This window comes from Schistocerca americana, chromosome 3, assembly GCF_021461395.2.
Source record: "Schistocerca americana isolate TAMUIC-IGC-003095 chromosome 3, iqSchAmer2.1, whole genome shotgun sequence".
NCBI lineage: Eukaryota > Metazoa > Arthropoda > Insecta > Orthoptera > Acrididae > Schistocerca > Schistocerca americana.
Genome location: NC_060121.1, coordinates 408,418,620 through 408,433,814, shown reverse-complemented (window position 1 = coordinate 408,433,814; position 15,195 = coordinate 408,418,620). Strand labels below are relative to the sequence as shown.

Sequence of the window (15,195 nt, the reverse complement as noted above, 5' to 3'; positions counted from 1 at the left end):
AGGTGGGGGTATCATCTGGAGTGCCTCGGAGAAGTGTGGTAGGTCTGTTGTTGTTTTCTATCTACATAAATGATCTTTTGGATAGGGTGGATAGCAATGTGCGGCTGTTTGCTGATGACACTGTGGTGTACGGGAAGGTGTCGTCGTTGAGTGACTGCAGGAGGATACAAGATGACTTGGACAGGATTTGTGATTGGTGTAAAGAATGGCAGCTAACTCTAAATATAGATAAATGTAAATTAATGCAGATGAATAGGAAAAAGAATCCTGTAATGTTTGAATACTCAATTAGTAGTGTAGCGCTTGACACATCTGTAAAGGAGACCGCTTATAGAACACTGGTGCGACCTATTCTTGAGTACTGCTCGAGCATTTGGGATCCCTATCAGGTCGGATTGAGGGAGGACATAGAAGAAATTCAGAGGCGGGCTGCTAGATTTGTTACTGGAGGTTTGATCATCACACGAGTGTTACGGAAATGCTTCAGGAACTCGGGTGGGAGTCTCTAGAGGAAAGGAGGCATTCTTTTCATGAATCACTACTGAGGAAATTTAGAGAACCAGCATTTGAGGCCGACAGCAGTATAATTTTACTGCCGCCAACTTGCATTTCGCGGAAAAACCACAAAGATAAGATAAGAGAGATAAGGGCTCGTACAGAGGCATACAGGCAGTCATTTTTCCCTCGTTCTGTTTGGGAGTGGAACAGGGAGAGAAGATGATAGTTGTGGTACGAGGTACCCTCCACCACGCACCGTATGGTGGATTGCGGAGTATTTATGTAGATGTAGAACTATGGGAGGCACTAATTTGGACATGGAAAGTACAGAGTGACAGGAAGTTTTGGATAAAAATCAGGAGCGTGTCCCAGAGACCCCACTCATACAATGTGACAAGGATATGATGTCCCCAGGTCGTGTCGTAAGCTTAACGTAAGTCATAAAAAGACGGCAACCAGGTGTTGGCATCTGGAAAAGGCTGTTTGGATGGCAGACTCAAGGGACACAAGATTATCAGTGGTAGAGTGACCCTGGTGGAAGCTGCCCTGACATGGAGCCAGTAGGCCACATGACTCCACGGCCAATCCCAACTGCCGACACACCATACCTTCCAGCAACTTACAAAGAACGTTGGTGAGGCTGATGGGCTGATAGCTATCCACATCAAGTGGGTTTCTACTGGGTTTGAGCACCAGAATGATGGTGCTCTCCCGCCACTGCGATGGAAAGACACTATCACACCAGGTCTGGTTGAAGATGATGAGGATATGCCGCTTGTAGTCAGATGAGAGATGTTTAATCATCTGGCTCTGGATCCAATCAGGCCCAGGAGCTGTGTTGTGGCAATGCACAAGGGCATTGAGGAGTTATCACTCTGTAAATAGGGCGTTATAGGACTCACTGTGGCGTGCAGTGAATGAGATGACTTTTGCTTCCAGCCACCATCTGAGAGTGCGAAAGGCTGGGGTGATAATTCTCTGACGCAGACACTCGAGCAAAGTGCTCAGCAATCGTGTTTGCATTGGTAGATAACACACCACTTATGGCAACACCGGAAACACCTGTTGGGGTCTGGTACCCAAAAATATGTTTGACCTTTTCCCAGACTTGGGAAGGTGAGGTATGGCACCCAGTGGTTGAGACGTATCTCTCCCAACACTCCTGCTTCCGTCATCTGATAAGTTGGCGAATGCACGCATGGAGCCGTTGAAAGGCAATGAGGTGCTCCAGGTAAGTGTGCTGCCTTTGCCGCTGTGGAGCTCGCCGATGCTCCTTAATTTATTCAGCAGCTTCTGGAGACCACCAAGGGACTGCCTTATGCTGGGGGCACCCTAAAGAGTGAGGGATAGCATTTTGTGTCGCAGAAACAATTGTTGTAGCCACCTGCTCAACCACACATCAATGTTACCGTGTGGGGGATATTCAATAGTGACAGCACAGGTGGTAGTTTCCCAGTCCACCTAGTTTAAAGCCCATCTGAGCAGGCATCCATGGGCCTGATGCCAGGGCAGTGACAGGAAGATGGGGAGGTGGTCACTACCGCACAGGTCTTCATGTGCTCTCCAGTGGATAGATGGGAGAAGTCCTGGGCTGCAAATTGATATATCAATGGCCGAGTAACTATCATGAGCCACAATGAAATGTGTGGCGGCCCCAGTATTTAAGAGGCAGAGGTAAAACTGAGACAGTAAAGTTTTGACATCTCTGCCTCAGCCAGTAAGAACTGTGCTCCCCCACAAGGGGTTATGAGCATTAAAATCTCCCAAAAGTAGGAAAGGTTTAGGGAGTTGATCAATCAATGCAGCTAATACATTCAGGGGCACTGCACCATCTGGAAAAAGATATACATTGCAGACAGTTATTTCATGTGTCTTCCTTATCCTGACAGCCACATCTTCAAGAGGGGTTTAAAGTGGCACAGTGTCACTACAGACTGAGTTTACAACATAAACACAAACTCCACCTGACACTCAATCATAGTCGCTACGGTTCCTGCAATATCCCTGATAGCCATGGAGGGCATGGGTCTGCATTGCCGGGAACCAGGTTTCCTGGAGAGCAATGCAGATAACAGTTGTAAAGCTTAACAGTGCCGTAGCACAGCCAGGCAGCGGAAAAAATTGCTGCAATTCCACTGGAGGATGATGCCATCGTGAGGCTGGGAAGGCATGGAACATTCAATGAGGCAGTTTACGCCTCAGTATCACCTGCTGCCACTGACTTTTTGCCTGAGCAGTCTACATCCATTGTGTCTGAGGGTCTGGTGAGATCAAGGTCCTCAGCGGATGCCAGAATCTCCACCCCATCCTCAGGTGCAGAGCTTGTAGGTAGTGATGGTGTGTGTGCCATCACAATTTCCTTGGTCTTGGGGGTCTTCTTTTTGGATTTCTCTCACTGCTCCTTGGATTTCCCTGGCTGGGAGGACTTCACTGGCTCAGTCTCTGGGACTGAGGATGAGCATGAAGCCCTATGGCCAGCTGCTTTTGAGCTCTTCAGCCACTGGTGGGTGTCATCTTTTCCACTAGCAGAAACCTGGGAAGGGAGTGACTCAAGGGACCCCTTCCTAGCAAGAGAAGCCAAAGAAGGCTTCTCTGGCTTAGAAGTGGGGATGGATGTCATTGATGGTTGGGGGGGGGGGGGGGGGGGGGGAGTGTTGCTCCTGAAGTACGTGGTGCGGGCGCAACAGGAAGGTAAATGCCCTCCACCATCAAGGGAGGAGGTGTAGTATTCCGGCTCTGAGAAGTGACAGGGGTTGGCAGAGCTGAAGGTGACAGAACTGTTGTAGCAGTGGCGTAAGACAATATCATATGTACAGGATGCAGACGTTCAAATTTTCTCTTAGCCTCAGTGTAGGTCAGTCGGTCTAGGGTCTTGTACTCCATGATTTTCCTTTCTTTCTGGTGAATCCTGCAGTCTAGCGAGAAAGGAGAATGTTGCAGCTGACACAGATGGGAGGCAGGGCACATGGAGTATTGGGATATGATAAGCATCCACAATCTCGACATGTGATGCTGGAAGTACAGCGGGAAGACATATGGCCGAACTTCCAGCACTTAAAGCACCGCATCGAGGGAGGGATATAGGGCTTTACATCACAGCGGTAGACCATCACCTTGACCTTCTTTGGCAATGTGTCATCCTCGAAGGCTAAGATGAAGGCACTGGTGGCAAACTGATTATCCCTTGGACCCCAGTGGACACGCTGGACAAAATGTACACCTCATCGCTCTAAATGGGCGTGCAGCTTATCGTGTGTGTGTGTGTGTGTGTGTGTGTGTGTGTGTGTGTGTGTGTGTGTGTGTGTGTGTTTTGGGGCTTATGGGTGCTCAACATCGAGGTCATCAGCGCCCTTGCAGCTCATCGTCAGACTGCAAAAGAAGGTCCCTGTGAAATATGATACCCTGGACCATATTTAAGCCATTAGTGGGCATGATGATTGCAAAAACATCCCCCAGCTTGTCATAAGTGAGTAACGTCAGTGACTGGGCAGAGGATGCTGTTTTGATCAAGACTGACCCAGATCTCATTTTGGACAAACCCTCCACCTCCCCAAGCTTGTCCTCTAAATGCTCAACAAAAAACTGAGGCTTCATCATCATGCAAGATTCCCCATCAGCTCTCAAACATGCAAGGTACCATGGCGAATAAGATCCACTGCCATCCTTAGCCTGACATTCCTCCCATGGTGTGGCCAGGGAGGGGAACGATTTGGGGTCGTACTTCAATGAGTTGAATTGAGCTCATAAACAATTAGAGACTGCTGGTGTTTCAACACCAGCAAGAGATGATGGACTATGCTTCATCGCGTGTCATCCGCCCTGATGCCACCCACTCCGACCAGGGGCCCTCCTCACAGGCGCCACCCAGCTGCAGCAAAGGCCACCTGGCAGGATGGCCATTGCTGAGAGTCCTGATGCCCATGGGGGATGGGCATCTACCCCTTGTCATAAGTGGGGAGTTAATGGCGGAGGCATCAGGGGGCTATAACCAACAGAGTATATGGTGGCCCCACCACAAAGGACCGGCTACTGTGCTGGATAACAGGTGCAAAGAAGTCTATGGTCATCGTTGACACAGAAAGTGACACTGCATAGTGCATGGTGGAAAATGCACCCAGGAAGGTGTCCTCACACAAGAGATGGAGAATGAGCGGGACTGAAATGTGACAACGAGAAAGTGGGCTAAAGATCTCAATGCACGATGGACACAATGCACCATGTAAGGCACCCTTTCTCAACTGACTCACTCTTAAGGAAAATTTTGAGGAATGGAGGTCAAACCCTACAAGGGACCATCACATAAAGGCCAAAAAGTGTGAAACTCCTTTTAGTCACCCCCTTACAACAGGCAGGAATACCTCGGGCCTATTCTTACCCCCGGACCCACAGGAGGAAATTCTTGAAATTCTGGGAAATTCCTGGAATTCTAAAAATTCCCATGTTTTTCCCACTTTTCCCAGGATGAAAAAATTCCCAGTTTTCACCTGGATTTCTCAGTTGTTGAAGGTGTATACACCCTGCAACAGTTTGCAAATATTTTGCACAAATTCCAAATTGTAACAGGGTATACATTTCAAGGACGAAATCAATTTTAATTTAGAAAACTACAGGACATGTAAGGTTACACCAACCATTTAACAGTACAGAGGGAGTTCTTGCAATAAGAAATTCAGTACTTCACTTTAACTCTTCAACAGAAAGAATCTCTGTAATTAATGAACAAGCAACAAAGCATAGGCAGTGATCAACACTCATGTGCCCTTAAATAAATATAACAAGAAAAATCCTTAGAAAATTGAAGCCTCCTGGTATCTCTCAGAGGAGATAACCGCCAAGATCCAAGAACATTGCATCAATATCTTATTGGGTGAGTGTTATGTGCAACTGGGCAGAGAGAAAAGAAACAAACTGCTAGTAGGCCTTCACAGCCAGCACACTGGAAGATGGATAAAAATTGAGTGTCTCTAAGATTCCTGTAAAATCCTTCTTTTGAAGTCTATTGTCATCGTCGATGCATAAAGTGACACTGCATAGTGCATGGCGGAAAATGCACCCATGCCATGATGGCAGAATGTTGATGGAATCCGACTGCAAACCCGAAAATTACTGGAAGAAGAAATACGCCGGGAAAATTACAGAAGTCACATCAAATCCTTTGCTAGTGGAATTCCCTATTGTTGCAGTCTCCAGAAAAAATATGTCTGAAACTTAAAATGTCAAAAGTGCAGAAAGGTTGTTTTTGACAAAGACCATTACTTAATTTGGATAAAGTAAAATTCCAGCGCGGGAGATCTACATCTAAAAGCAAGAGTTTTCAAGAATATCAATATTCTGTTGCAGGACATATGTTAACAAGCTCCAAAAACTCACCAAGCCAATGCAACACACTACAAACATCAGCTGTTAAAGTAGAACAACCTCCAAGAAATCACAAATACAGATGGTAGGGCACAATCTGTACTAAAAGATAGGAGTCTTTCCTGAAACAATGAAAATAAACTCCAAAATAATCCCCAAAGAAGAATGAGCTTACGACAGAAACAGACTGGAATAGAACAAATCTTCCTCAAACGAGTGCACCCCAGTTGCCAACAGTGCTTGGCAGACTGGATGATCACCCATCAAAGTGCTAGCCCAGCTCAACAGTGCTTAACTTTAGTGATCTGACAGGAACCGGTGTTACCACTGCGGCAAAACCATTGGCTGAGAAAGTGGAACCTTAGAGAAAAACACTAAAGAGAGCAGCACAGTAATGGTAAACATTTAAAACAGAACATTTAAAAGAGATCTGAGAAATCAGAACAATTCCACAGAGCTGGAAATGTGCACTGATACATCAACAGCATAAGAAATGTGACTTGGCAAACCCAAACAATTACTGAGCCTTATCTTATTTGCTGATATATAAAATTCCATCTAATGACCTCCTAAACAGAAAGATCACCTGAATGGACCCTGAAGATGATAGTACAGACCTGCCAATGTACCAGCACAATTCTCACGTTTGTGGGCTTTAGGAAGGCCTATGACTCTGCTGTCAGACAGACTGTTTTGACAAGACTATATCAGAAAATAAATATGCCTTAGAAAAAACAACAAAATATAGTACCAAAGGCAAGCCTCCAGATATCTGACAAGAAAAACCATTACAGGGCAAATTTGAACGAACACAGCTGAAAAGTTCAATTACAGATGGAATATGGTACAATGTTAAAAATACCCTGGAAAGATCATATGGTTATATGGTTGTACAGCAGTACAATCTTAGATAGAGCCACCAAATGTTGAAAGGCATTCAGAATCCCACAGGGCCATGAGAGCAAAAAAAGTAATCTCAACATTACCCAACATGGAACATTAATTTCTAATCTTCTTTCCTTCCTTAAAATTAGAAGACAGTTCTTTTAATGGAAGCACTACATACATCAGGGACCAAGCTCCTGGAGAGTATTCTAAAGTTGCAGAAATTGTAAACAAGGAGCAGAAAATTCTTAGGAAAATATATGGCCTCACACAAGAAAATGGCATTTTAATGAAGACAACATCTGACCTTTGCGCACTAATGAACAAGTTCATTAACACCCTGTGGAAGAAACATCTGAAATTCTATGGCCACATTTATATAACAGACAACAAAAGACTCACCAAAAGCTCCTCATAATTATTAATTCAAAGGAGGTTAAAATCAATTGATTAGAAGAAACTAGAGAAGATTTACAGAATATGAACATCCAGAGAAAAAGCAATAAATCACCCAGTCCTTGGAACACATGTAATAAAGTGCAGATTCATGAAGCAATGGTCAGAAGAACAGAAGAAAAAACATACTGAATTCATGAAGAGATTTTGGAAGGATGAGACAGGAAAAAACATGAAGCAAACTACCAAGTTTCAATGCATTACTCAAGTGAACAAAACTGAGGAAAAAAATATCATGTGACCATCCATCTCAATGGTTCTTTCTCCAAAGGATCTTAAAGAGTTATGAGGTAATGTTGTCTACTTCAGGTCCCTTGCTTCAACTTAAGTCTTTCTCTGTTCTACAGGAACAATATTATATCACACCAATAACTGAAATCCTTGCAAAAATCAAACAATGGAAAATCCAGGATGGAATGTAACAATACCAGAGAAGGAAAGTTGCTACTCACCATAGAGCAGAGATGCTCAGTCACGATAGGCACAACAAAAAGATTCACACAATTATAGCATTCGGCCATTAAGGCCTTTGTCAGCAGTAGACACACACACACACACACACACACACACACACACACACACACTCACGCAAACGTAACTTGCACACACATCTGCAGTCTCAGTGAACTGAAACCACTAGAGTATTAGAAGCCATATGGTCAGAAACTGCAAATCACTAGATACTAAAAAATATACAGACGAGTAACCACATCCCTTACAATTTGCAGAAAACTGGGACTCAGCTATGTAAATTCCTGTTAACACTAAGTTTCATAGGAAACAGCTTTTAACTTTTCCGATAAAGAGGCTGATAGCACTCCTAAAATCAGTAAAATTACATACATGTTTAGTATGAAACTGTAGATTAAAAATGCAGTTGCAGAGTGTAACAGGGAAAACAACAGCTATTTTCAAAGTACCCATTTTTCTGCCAAAATATGCCACATTTTGAACAACAACACATAAAAAGTAATCTCTTAGTAATACTCAAAATTACCCGAGTGTGTAGATTACAGAAGTAATCTAGCCTGCAATCACTGCTTCTGTCTCCTAATGTATAACCTCTTCACTTCCCATGTATTGTATACGACACACGGAACTGGTGACACTTATTTGCATACAAAACTCATGCAACAATGAAGATACATGCACCAATACTTTGCTCACCTTTTGCAAGGCGTGATTACCTATTGTAACGATTTTCACTGCTCTGTGTCGTCAATTACATGTAACAGAAATATTAGATGGATAAATATATTTTTCTACCAGCAGAACTGAAGAGGATAACTAGACTCATTATTAAGTTCTAGAGGCTCTCCTTCGTGGTTAGATTTATAGAATATGATGTGTGAATGAATAAACAAGTATAAAGTCATCACTGTTTATATTGTTCGTGATTCTCCACATTACTTTGCAGTCTCTCAAATTCTTCATCCAAACAGGTCTCAGAAGGCCCAATGGTGCTGACGAACCACGTCATTTTTAGCTTATGGGCAACACTGGGTATGGACATGAAGGGGCATGTGGTCAGCACACCTCTCTTCCATCTGTTGTCAGCTTTCATGACTGGAGCTGATACTTCCTCAATGGCCTGACAAGGGCTGAGAGCACCATGCTTGCCAACAGTGCTCGAGGGCTGAGTGCACCAACAGTGCCTGGCATACCTGACAGTGCTTAACTTCAGTGACCTGACTGTAACTGGTGTTACCACTTTAGCAAAGCCATTAACACTTTATAGTCTGCTAACTATTATTCTGACATATTTTGCAGAATATGATCATAAATTTTTCTGCTGACTTATTCTATTACACTATTTACCTGAAGAAATGCATTTCATGTGTATTTACTCATCTTCTAGGCCCACCACCATACATAATGTGGTGTCACCGCCAGACACCACACTTGCTAGGTGGTAGATAAAATCGGCCGCGGTCCATTTAGTACATGTCGGACCCGCGTGTCGCCACTGTGTGATCGCAGACCTAGCGCCACCACAAGGCAGGTCTCGTGATACGAACAAGCACTCGTCCCAGTTGTACGACGACATTGCTAGCGACAATACGGACGAAGCCTTCCTCTCATTTGCCGAGAGACAGTTAGAATAGCCTTCTGCTAAGTCCATGGCTACGACCTAGCAAGGCGCCATTAGCCTTACCTACTTTGAGAGTTATAGTATAAATGTCTCAAGAAGAACGCTGTATTCATCACATAATAAAAGTTAAGTATAAAGCAGCTACGTCCTTTTCTTCCTACCATTCAATAGTTATCCTGTTCCAGAATTGACGCCAGTCGGCGTGTGTGTACGCGTGCCTTTCTTTCGGCCACTACCGTGTGGCGTAACAGTCTTGTTACGTCACTACATAATGCATTGCCACAAACATATGACTCTTGTTAAGCAAACACATATAGTTAAATTTCTATAAAGATATGGTTGCAGTTACTTTCTCCAATAGAAGCTGATATCAGTACAACCAATAGAGGAACAAAAGTGAAGTAAGTATTCATTTTTTAGAGCAAGAGCAGAGGAAGGAAATGGGTGATACAGAAAAAAAATTGGGAGGAACAGGCAGGATTCACCTACAAATCCAGTTAAGAAGAATCCACATGGGGCATGAGATGAGATTCAGATGATTAATTTTCTCTGTATGTCCATCTTTATAGAGACGGTTGCATGACATGGCTGTTCAATAGAGGATGTCAAATTAAAACTTTTCAGCCATAATATTTCCAACCTTATTTTATTTGGCAAACAGTTTCTGCATTTTATTACACTATCTTCAGGCTCCTGACCAACGTTTAGGAAGAATCTACATTTGTTGTGATCAAAACAAGGGCCAGCAATACTGGTATCATCATCATCATCATTTAAGATTGATTATGCCTTTCAGCGTTCAGTCTGGAGCATAGTCCCCCTTATAAAATTCCTCCATGATCCCCTATTCGGTGCTAACATTGATGCCTCTTCTGATGTTAAGCCTATTACTTCAAAATCATTCTTAACCGAATCCAGGTATCTTCTCCTTGGTCTACCCCGACTCCTCCTACCCTCTACTGCTGAACCCATGAGTCTCTTGGTTAACCTTGCTTCTCCCATGCGTGTAACATGACCCCACCATCTAAGCCTGTTCGCCCTGACTGCTACATCTGTAGAGTTCATTCCCAGTTTTTCTTTGATTTCCTCATTGTGGACACCCTCCTGTCATTGTTCCCATCTACTAGTACCTGCAATCATCCTAGCTACTTTCATATCCGTAACCTCAACCTTATTGATAAGGTAACCTGAATCCACCCAGCTTTCGCTCCCATACAACAAAGTTGGTCGAAAGATTGAACGGTGCACAGATAACTTAGTCTTGGTACTGATTTCCTTCTTGCAGAAGAGAGTATATCGTAGCTGAGCGCTCACTGCATTAGCTTTGCTACACCTCGCTTCCAGTTCTTTCACTATGTTGCCATCCTGTGAGAATATGCATCCTAAGTACTTGAAACCGTCCACCTGTTCTAACTTTGTTCCTCCTATTTGGCACTCAGTCCGTTTATATCTCTTTCCCACTGCCATTACTTTCGTTTTGGAGATGTTAATCTTCATACCATAGTCCTTACATTTCTGATCTATCTCTGAAACATTACTTTGCAAACTTTCAATCGAATCTGCCATCACAACTAAGTCATCTGCAAATGCGAGACTGCTTATTTTGTGTTCACATATCTTAATCTCACCCAGCCAGTTTATTGTTTTCAACACATGATCCATAAATAATATGAACAACAGTGGAGACAGGTTGCAGCCTTGTCTTACCCCTGAAACTACTCTGAACCATGAACTCAATTTACCGTCAACTCTAACTGCTGCCTGACTATCTACGTAAAGACCTTTAATTGCTTGCAAAAGTAGAACAGACAATAACTTCCTTCTAGGAACCCGGTCATATGCCTTTTCTAGATCTATAAAGCATAGATACAATTCCCTGTTCCACTCGTAACACTCCTCCATTATTTGCCGTAAGCTAAAGATCTGGTCCTGACAACCTCTAAGAGGCCTAAACCCACACTGATTTTCATCCAATTTGTCCTCAACTAATACTCGCACTTTTCTTTCAACAATACCTGAGAAGATTTTACCCACAACGCTGATTAAAGAGATACCTCTGTAGTTGTTACAATCTTTTCTGTTTCCATGTTTAAAGATTGGTGTGATTACTGCTTTCGTCCAGTCTAATGGAACCTGTCCCAACTCCCACACCATTTCAATTATCCTGTGTAACCATTTAAGACCTGACATTCCACTGTATTTGATGAGTTCCGACTTAATTTCATCCACCCCAGCCGCTTCATTTCACTGCAATATATTGACCATTTTCTCCACTTCCTCATATGTGATATATTTGCTACAGTGATTACTTCAACCATCACCTGCAGAAAATTTTCTGTTTTTACAAGATAAACAATAAATGTATAACAAGGGGTGCAGCACCTGTATCCAGTACCTAGTGTGAGTATTGTTTGCAGCCCTCCGGCAGGTGTCCCATCCACCTCAAAAGCATTCAGATTCTGTGTCCGAAGATTTGATTGTGTGGGTGACACAGCCGATGCTGAATGGTCTATCTGAAGCCATTTGTTTATATCTTGGCATAAGCTCGCAACCTGGTTCACCGAAAGTAATGATGGATAACTTGACACAGCTTGACAAATGAAATATGCAAGCTTCCCTCGTTCTTGGTCATTTATACTTTCTTCCTTTAGCAATCTGTTTGAATCAGAAAGGAGAAATATGCTATTAGTGAAATGTTGCATTATTAATGGAAAAGAAGACAAATATGCATTAACTACAATAAACAAAGGAATCTCATTAGAGAGAGAGAGAGAGAGAGATCAAAGTAAAGTGACCATGGTTTAGATGAACTGCATGCTTTGCATTTTTATTAATAAACAGAATTTCAAATCTCCACAGGTTACGATTTGTTTTCTGCTGTCAGGCAAGTAAGGCCATAATTACCCAAGTTTTAATGTTGAATGATCTGAATACTTCCTAGTAGTGTCTGATAAACTTCAATAGCTAAATATGTTCTTTTTGGCAACCACAGTCCTCAAGTATATATTTTTTAAACTTGTTTTTAATTATTTAATATTCTGGTGTATCAAGATAACCTTATTCAATCAATTTTCTTTCATATTTGATACTAGACTCCTCTAAATCTCATTTACATTTTAACCTAAGAAATGTACACCACCCACACCCATTATCACAGGAATTTTAACCTTTTGGCAGTGCTGTCCACCATCAGATGCTGAAACCTGATCCGAGGTAACCGTTTTGGGGTAGGTTGCCCCAGGGCTGCACCCAGAGATGTGGTAAAAGTAGTAGGCTGCATTAATTTGCAAGTTTTTCTAGTCTTGGCATATGATTTGTGTTCCTTCATCCCTTGTAACATAAATTAACAGTCCCTCCCCAGGACAACTAGACAATGTCTACATCATAGGATTATTTTGTCTTGCTTATGTGCTGGTACCACAAAACTTAATTTACAAATGCTGTCTGTTCTTCGCATAGTGTGGTATCTCAATACTTTTGATTTATACGACTCTTCATTGGACTGAAAATGACAGAATTTAAGGTGGATGAATCCAACCTTTATAAAGCTGGGATGAACCAACAAATTGAATATAATTATAAAGGCCCCTGTCTTTTATCCTGCAGAATTAATGATTTTCATTATCTAATGCACATTGTTTTTTTAAACCAACTGTGTCATTAGTTGTCGAGTGCCCGTCATCTCATAGAAGCTCAAGTTTCACAGTAATGGGAAGATCACCAGTCTTTCATGTTTTAAATGACTGATTCCCAGATGATGGAAAGATATCTGAGGAGGAAGTTTCTTATTACATTGCCACCATAGTATTCCTAGTTAGTCTCTCCAAACTCTTGTTTGTGCAGAAGGTACATATTTTCTCAGATATGCTCACTACCACAAATTTGTGCTTTCATACAGCTTATGACCTCTATTTCTTAAGTATTTCTGATGAGGATTAACTACACAAGCTATCTTACTCAGCAACATAATAATAAAAGGCCCACATGAAACCTAAACCACTGTGACTGTTAAAGCTCTCTCTCTCTCTCTCTCTCTCTCTCTCTCTCTCTCTCTCTCTCTCACACACACACACACACACACACACACACACAACACACACACACACAAATGATTTAAAATAATTATTAAAACACAGAGCTTCATGAAGATGATATTTAAATACCACTGCAGATAATATATATGGCTGGCTGATTAATGAACTAAAAATGAATGAACCAACTATTTTGCAACACACTAATACCTCCAATGTGAGAGTTCTGGCTGGAATCGGGATAATTCACAAAATTTTTAAATTCTTACTGCATTCATCCCGTGCAGGTCCCCACTTAAAATTAACAGCTGACCTCTCATCAGAATATAAACAGACAGTTAAAACAGAGAGTATTGAAATGCTACATACACTGATGGGTTCTATTGCTGCAAGAGTACAATCCCGTGGGTCGGGGGAGCGGGGGGTAAAAGACCTGGATCGGGGTCGCACTTCTAGTCACTATTCTTTCCAACGGCTTATGACCTTCCCATTCAAAAGTGATGAAATGGCTCACAAAGGGATGACAAGCTTCCTTAGCTGCTAATCAGCTTCCTCATTTTCCCATATTATAACATGACATGGTAACCACAAAATATACATCCTTTTCCTGGTCCAGGGCAATCTCTGCATAAATCCCAACAGGCCTTATTGCTAGAAAACCAGTATTACCACTAGAGCTGTGAAGGGGTCAAAATGACCAGTCACATTTGTTTTGTTCAAAATTATAACCATTTTTTTTTTTACTTTGTTCATGTCATCACATTTCTTTTCTTCTTCTCTTCATGATGATATATTAGGTTTTACAAAATACCTATATTTTCTTTGAAATTTCATTCAATATGCCTAGGACAGAAGAAGTCCAAAAATAAGTAATCATGTAGAGTTAATTGTTGCATCTTGACACACGCACATTCCAATCTGCCACAGTTTATAATGTGACATTCAGGTAATATACTTTGTCCTTGAAAGAAATTTTTGAACACAGCTCATTAATGTGGACTTTCTGATGAAGAAATGTTATTTCTCTTAGAGTACTCTGAACCTGAATCAGAATATGACTTAGATAATGAAGGTGACGATTTGGTACCAGAGATAAGTGAAGACGAAGATATTGTGAATGAATGAGGAAGGATTAGTGGAGGGGTATTCGGATGCTGATCTACATTACTCCTCACCTCATCCATCACAGCAAATCCAGTTGAATGCCTCTAAAAAGATGGTCGCTAGGGACAGAACCTGCCAATTTTTCATCTTCTAGAAGGAGGACGGCTGTGAAGTTCTCCAGCAGGAAGGAGGTCCTACTGTTTACGTTTGTGAATGTCCAGACAATTCTGTCACCATTGCTGTCCACCTTACCATCTTACTTTTGATGAAACAATGCTACATCTCATTACGAAATACACAGAATCAAATGATAAAAAGTGCTAAAAAATCATTGAGTGGAATGTATCACTTGAGGAACTGGAAAAATTGATGGCCATCACTTTTTCTCAGGGTGTCATCTGTATAAAAGGTACGTCTGCAAATGATATTTGGTCACATTCCTGTGGGCTTACTTTTATCAAGGATATTATACCAAGGGACAGTTTTCAGTAGTTTCTCAGGTTTCTCCATTTTGATGAAAAATCAACCCGAGCTGAGTGCCTGCCCGCCAACAAATTCACTCTTGCTTCTTGGTGTCTAGAAAAGGCTGTTCGGATGGCAGACTCGAGGGACACAAGATTATCAGTGGTAGAGTGAGCAAGTACGGGGTGTCTCAAAAGAAAGTTTACATTTGAAGCACCCTCTGCATGTGTGCAACAAATCAGAGGTGAGTGAGGGACACATTTCTCACTTGCTTGACCTCTGAGAATTCAGGGAGGGCTTCTCAGGTGT

The 15,195-nt window shown here is 42.2% G+C and overlaps 1 protein-coding gene across 3 annotated transcripts in view; it reads right to left on the bottom strand.

Annotated features, from left to right (window-relative positions):
- Positions 1 to 15,195, bottom strand: part of LOC124605527 (AP-5 complex subunit zeta-1-like) — a 165,601-nt gene that overhangs the window by 131,335 nt on the left and 19,071 nt on the right. For all 3 annotated transcript variants that reach the window (XM_047137271.1, XM_047137273.1, XM_047137272.1), the window contains one exon: positions 11,685 to 11,944. In XM_047137271.1, the coding sequence (XP_046993227.1) occupies positions 11,685 to 11,944 (260 nt within the window). The remainder of the gene's footprint in view (positions 1 to 11,684; positions 11,945 to 15,195) is intronic.